The sequence below is a fragment of the Magallana gigas genome, chromosome 4, assembly GCF_963853765.1.
Source record: "Magallana gigas chromosome 4, xbMagGiga1.1, whole genome shotgun sequence".
Taxonomy (NCBI): domain Eukaryota; kingdom Metazoa; phylum Mollusca; class Bivalvia; order Ostreida; family Ostreidae; genus Magallana; species Magallana gigas.
Window position 1 is genome coordinate 41,499,224 of NC_088856.1, and position 6,996 is coordinate 41,506,219.

The following is a 6,996-nucleotide window of genomic DNA, read 5'->3' on the forward strand; positions in this document are numbered from 1 at the left end:
AAGACAGAAATATATCAGGCTGATCAATCTCAAAGACAGCAAGGCGAAGTCCCACCATCTATGAGACTGATTAACCCGATATGTATTTCTGTAGTCAGTCAGTAACAAACCTAAAGTTTTCCTGAGGACCATAAAGTGAAACAGTTATTTACAAAAACGATGATCTACGCAAATCCCCGTAAGATTGTACATACATGTATCGTCCAACTTTACATAATTGGACTCTTCAATATATTCATTCTCGCATTCCAAATACTCTTTGAAAAAAGTAAGAAAATTTTGCTGTACCGTGGATGACAATGTTTCTTTGCTTTGCTAACCAAATTAAACGTTTTCTTTCTTTCCACCCCAGAGGTTTAAACACATTTTGACGCTGCCATATTTTTCTGCTCCGGAAACAACAATATGACGCTAATTCAAAGGGCAACTACTTACATAACAATGTTATACTAAGCCTAAATAGTAGTTAGGGTTTGATAATAGGCCGGTGACGAGTGCACTATGTATCAAACCCTGACTACTATTTAGGCATATTAATGCAAAACACAACACTATTATTATTATTGTTAAGAGTGTTGTATAATTGAGTGCCTTAATATAAGTACAAGCATTCATTTGTACCGTAAAAGTACGGAGAGGGTGTCATTGTCAGTACATGTAACACTAACAAATGTACCAATCTTTTCAAAAAATTAAATGAAACTCCCTTTTTTTTTAAATCTAAAATGCACTCCCCGTTTTCAAAGAAAATAAACGTTTTCATAGATCATACTTCAAACATGGTAACCTTTAAAGTAGAAAATAGGATTTTAATTTGCAGTGTACAATTTTAACAATATAATGTAAGTTATTGGTACTCTAAACTTATATAACATGATTGTTTAAGAACAGTTTCAAAAACATCAAGGGATGTGTGTAATTCTCGGTTGCAGACAAATTGCTTTGCTTCCGATTGATTAGATTCAGTTTTTTTCCGTAGCAAGAATCAACATCGCAAGACTAAGAAAGGCTACTTCAAGAAAATTGTAACACATCTGAGGAAGAGTATATAGCTAGATAACATCCAGAATGCTAAACATGCTAAACATGTAGTTTCCATCTGTATAGGAAAATATAACGAAAGATTGAAACATCCATAGTGAGTGCTACAAAACGATATTCAGTCATAACAAATGCGTATTGTATCCATATCGCAACTTTTTCCCGAGGTGGTGCAGAGTAAAATAGTTGCTGTCAAGGGGGACAATAAACGTCGCGCTTACGCATGTAATTAATTTTTCTGCAACGTAAGATACATGTACTTTCATACCCGCATTACCTGCATAAAGCACATAATAAGTAATAGATATTCCATACATTTTTAACTGATGTATGGTGTTGTGTTAATCATGGGGTTCACGACCCTAGGTAACCTCACTCGACGAAGCATCAAAGGTTAAAGTATTTCATTGACGTGTAAATAAGAGTTATCTTGCCGATATATGTAGTAATAATTGATACTATCGATTATATAACATTTAATTTAGGGATAATTTTGAAAGTAAAAGGTTTAACTTCAAACAATTATACAAAATCTGCATCGATATCGATTTGTACGATATAATATTGAAGTTCTAGTTCTTTCATACCGTGTTGATACACTGCCAAAATGTAGGGGTGGTTGAACTTCAGAATAGAAATAAAAGAATGTTCTTAATTTGCATGACACACATATAATATTAAAATTTTATCATACCTCTCTGAATATTTTCTCTGTAAAATTTCATCGCATAAACATGCTATTCTATCCAACCGTATTTCTAAATATGGATTACAGATTAGATATTGCTCATTTAAGTGGAAATCAGTTAATTTCGTAAATTTTATTTAATATGATTTAACTTACTTAGAACATAAACCACTTTCATGATCAAAAGTTCTACACAAACCAAATATTATCCATGCACGGATCAAGAGGGGGGAAAGGGGGGTCAAAGGGGTCCCGACCCCGCCCCCCCCCCCCCGCCTTTCCAGGAAAATGAAAATTTATTAAATTTACATAGTAAAATTATAACATTACCCCCCCCCCCCCACCACCACCACCACCGACGAACATAATTATCCTTCAGAACCCTCCTCCCTTGGAAAAATTTTCTGGATCCGCGCATGTTATTTCTCTTCTCTAATCTGTCAATCGGGAAACGTCAAATGCGACGTTGCTGACGTCGCTGTGAAGTTATATACAATATTTTTAACGATTAAAACCATTACTAATAGATAGAATATTTAGCGACTGCTGATTGGATGCAGAAGTAAGTTTTTGTTCTAAATCAGATTTCGAACTTTCCAGGCACGTAGCATCGTTTTTGAAAGTGGAGGGAGGAGGCAGACTGATCCAAAAAATCTTGACAATCAAAGAAAAAAATATAAAATGGCTCCATCTTTATTCATCTTTTCAATTTGTAAATTTAAGAAAATTTAAGGAAAATGTTCCCCGCGAGAAAAAGCGTGTTTCATACATAGTAAATTAAAAGTGAAGGATAAGAAACTTTTGAAGAAATTATACTGTAAAATCGAAATTAAAATTCAATTTTAATTTAGTGTTAAGACTTTCAGATGACCGATCTATAGCATAATTTTACATCTCTCTCTCTCTCTCTCTCTCTCTCTCTCTTTCTCTCTCTCTCTTTGCTTCATTCTTTACTACTAATTATTTTAATTTCAATGTAAAGAAAAATAGCTATTGATCCTTTTTTATTTAATTCATAATCATTTTACCAAAAAGAAGTAACAAAGCGATACTTTCTCAAATTTTTGTATTTCCTGCTTAAACATCAACTCCAGTGTACAGCAAGTTTGCTTTTAAATATCAAAAGTATAATAAATGGGCTTTGTATAATTGATCACATAATGATATGTTTAGATAACAGTGATACACTTTATTTCACTCAACTTACTATGTACATTGTACAGTTTTTTTGTTTGTTTGTTTTCACATTCACATTACAACAGCATAGTAACTTTATTATGCGTAGTAACACCATTTCGATCCGTACATAAACAACCTTTTACACGTAATTTTGAGAAATTTGTTGAATTTAGATGATTAGGAGCTTAAAATAAGAGTAAAACATAAAAAGGGGACACTACGCATATTTTGAAACAAGTATTCTGAAATTGAGAAGAATGTTTGAGCATATTTGCAGCTGACAGCTGATTTACAGCATATATATATATATATATATATATATATATATATATATATATATATATATATATATATATATATATATATATATATATATAATATATATATAACGTATAAATAAAATACATCACCAGAGAAGGGAGCCTTCATCGGTGTCAAATTTTATATAACAAGTGCTTGAACTATGTATTTTTTTTTTATGAAGTAAAGAATAATCCTTACACATTATATATATTATCATAAACCTTTAATGATTTCAAAAATAGTTTCGTTTTGGTAGGTTTCGTTTCGTTTTGATTTCGTTTCGTTTTGTTTTGTTTCGGTATATATCGTTTCGTTTTGGTATATTTCGTTTCGTTTCATTTACTTTCGTTTCGTATCGTTTCTATTTCGTTTCGAACAGGTACCCAGTCAATCATTTGTTGAATTTGATTTTATTACATTTCGAATTCGCTCTGTTTTATTTTGACTGAGTAATACATTCATCACAAGTCAAGATTTAGAAAATGTGGAAATGGCTTAGGCACTTTTACCTATGGTGAGGGCTTTCCACATATTACAATATTCGACAAAACCGAATCGACAATCATGCAGCTTTACACTTAATATTCGAGGAATCCCAGTTGCCAACGTTAGATATTTAACTATCTTCCTAAGTAGCAAACATCTTTATAGCCATTTCCCCCCCCCCCCCAAAAAAAAAAAAAACTGACAAAATATCTGTGGTCCAATGCTCACTACTGATAACCCTGCTTTTATGTGAATATGCAAAATAAACAAAGTCGACATTTAACACGAAGTTGGCATCCAATTGGTACAAAAATATATCCCACAATGTGGCATGCCTAACAAATAGTGTGTTATAATTTCAAGCATCTGCAATTAATTGTTGCTGAGAAATTTTTGACGATTTTTTTTTTAAATTTAGGCTAAAAATTAACAAAGCCGTCATTTAACAGAGAGTTGACGCCCGACTGGATAAAAAAAATATATCCCATATTATATGGCATGCCTAAAAAATACTGTGTTAAAATTTCATGCATCTGTGATGAATAGTTCCTGAGAAAAATGCGACCAAAAATTTTGTTACGGACAGACTGATAAACAGACAGACAGACAGACAATGATTAAACAGTATACCCCTTTCTCCTTCGGAGCAGGGGTACAATAAAAAAAAACCCGAATGCAAATACATATACTATTATAGGTCATGATTTTGTATTAATTAGAACTTTTTCAAAAGTAAATATCATACATAAATTTACACAGTCTACAAATACTACTAAATATAGACAGTCTGTTTACAAATTTTATCAAATTTAAACAGTCAGTTTGATACATACACGTGTGCATAGACAGTTAACTTTTACAGAAGAAATACAAAATCAATATATTTTGAATGGTAAATCCCCTCTCCACCAAATGTCTGTATACGCACAGTTTGTTTAGTTGCAATACTGGATTTTTTTCAGTTTACCTCTTTCACTCTCAGCCACGATGAGGTTGTATCTGGCGTCCACACATAAACCCCATGGATTCTGTAAATTACAGTTGTCAATGAAGCGGAGGAACTGCCCGTCCTTGTCAGTTTTGTGGATTCGATTGTTGTCCCAGTCGGCTACCAGGATCCTACTTTGGCTGTCGGTTGCAATGCCGCGTGGATTAAAAGGCGTCTTGGTACTAGAAGGAGGACCAGTGAAGGTAAACCGGAGTTTTCCAGCCTGATTAACCACCACTACGGCACCGGCCGCCCAGTCAGCTACACATGTATCTAGGTTCGTGTTCTCTTTGATGTATTTAATGTCACGAGCTGAATAGAGTGGTTGTCCCTTATCATTAAATTCGATCGTTTGTTTCTCCCTGAAGCCTGAGTAACGCACCACTTTTGCTTTTCTTCCATCATCGTTGTTCATGACAACAAGGAGGTCATCAGATGAGGTACAGCATACATTGCGAGGTTTCCACCCCTGTAGTTTAATCAGTGTCTGCATTTCTGTATTCTTCACCATGTTTATAAAGCTATCTTCATAATCAGTATAAACTAGGTATCCGCTTTCTGCAACTGCTATATCCCCTGGCCAGGTCCCTGACTTGGTTTTGACTGACTTCATTAGTTCTCCTTGCAGATTGTAGAGTCTCATGATACTGTCAGAACCACTCGTCCAGATACGTTCATCACTAAGACATGACACACTGCATAGACAATTTTGTATTCCACAATCGGTGTTTATATCTTTGACAATTCGTGGTTCATCAATTAATGATTTGTATGAAGCAGAAGTGTCAGCACCTGGAGCATCCATTGTGTTGTCGTGTGCTTCAATGTTCCTAGAAAACGAAGAAAGAGAACAAAACTGTTCATAGAGCTGTTCTTTGTTGATCTTCTGAGGAGTAAAACTTGGTAAAGAAACTTTGAGTTTTGGAGGCAATTTTCTAAATTTTGTATTCCTGGATTTGTAGGCAGTGACGAGGTTGATATCATTAGAGTTCAGTAGTTTCTCTAGATCAGTAGTACATTGTACGATTTTAGAAATGATGAGTTTAATTTCATTTTCTTGTTTATTTAGAACAGCCAATTGTTTTAAATCCATTTCGTCAAGATTGGATATAGGATTTTTTATAATAATGTCTACTTCTGTGTGCAAGTCTTCTCCATGTTTATTTATGGCAGATGTGAGTTTCTGCGAATTTTTGTTCAGATCAGCTTTTTGAACTGATATGTGAGACACAATCTCCTGATATTTAGGATTAATGGACTTTTGCAGTTTTTGGAAATCTTTTTGAATGGCATCTTTTTTGTCTTCAAAGTATTTCAAAATCTCAGTAAACTCGTGACCCTTATGTTCAGAGGAAACACATGTTGCACAGATAGAAATGTCACATTCCTCACAATAAAGTTCACATACTTTTGTGGAATGTTTCTGACATTTCGTAGTTAATCCACGCTTATCAAATGGAACAACATTGTGTTCTGAGGATTCATCTAAGAGATGGTCCCCTACACAGGCTTTACATAGATGTATGTTTTGATGTATGTGACAAATGCCACAGTACAAAGGGGGGACCGGGGTATCGCAAAGTTGACACCTTAACAGGTCCTGTGCACTACGCCGGGGGTCCATCCTCAGACAACTTTTTTACCGCAGGAAATCCTGAAAAGAAGTGTACACTTTTATAAATTCACCTTTTCATTATTCCTAACATTCGTTCATTACACATTACTACTTGTGCTACCAAGTCAAGATTCCTCTTCTCACTTACATGTACATGCATAATCAGAGGTTACAATATAGGTATATTATGTGTACATATGTGTGTGTAAGAGTGAGAAGGTTATCAGATTAATGTCTCACCAGTTCACCAGTCGGATGTATTACAATCATAGTTTGTTTAATTCTGTATGATTGATATAAAATCAATTCATGCTTAATATATAGTTTTTACAAACAGCTTAATTAATCCATTTTAATACTAACTGTTATTTATGCACAAATATAACAAACATCTCAATCTACTGACCTACATTATCGGTGTAAACCTTTGTCAAACATGGCTACCCCTGACTTTGTATTTACTTCCTCGTCTGTTTACCTGTATTACATCACGTGATCAGTACACGCCAGGTGATTAAGGGGCGGATCTAGGAATGACTCGCTTTCCCGGTCTTTCGCTGCGCTTTAATTTTAATGTCTCTTTAGTTTAATTAATAAGCAATAACAAAAAAAAACATAACTATAAGAGTCAATATTCATATTAATAATGTATATAATTATACTTCAATTTATACTATAAAAATAATACAGACCAAA

General features: G+C 33.9%; 1 protein-coding gene across 2 annotated transcripts; it reads right to left on the reverse strand.

Moving 5' to 3' along the window:
• Positions 1–3,896: 3,896 nt before the first annotated feature.
• On the reverse strand, positions 3,897–6,766 carry LOC105326109 (tripartite motif-containing protein 2). Of its 2 annotated transcripts, none has more exons than XM_066082468.1 (2): positions 6,707–6,766; positions 3,897–6,339 (listed from the first exon to the last, which is right to left on the reverse strand). In XM_066082468.1, exon 2 carries the CDS (start codon positions 6,307–6,309, stop codon positions 4,633–4,635), a length of 1,677 nt encoding a protein of 558 aa, XP_065938540.1. In that variant the 5' UTR covers positions 6,310–6,339; positions 6,707–6,766; the 3' UTR covers positions 3,897–4,632. The 2 variants fall into 2 exon arrangements, with proteins under 2 accessions (XP_065938540.1, XP_065938542.1); XM_066082470.1 differs by having other exon boundaries at positions 6,711–6,755.
• Between the last annotated feature and the right edge of the window lie 230 nt (positions 6,767–6,996).

Coding starts and splice junctions, on each gene's coding strand:
- LOC105326109 (XM_066082468.1), bottom strand. CDS start 6,309: ATGGACCCCCGGCGTAGTGCACAGGACCTGTTAAGGTGTCAACTTTGC.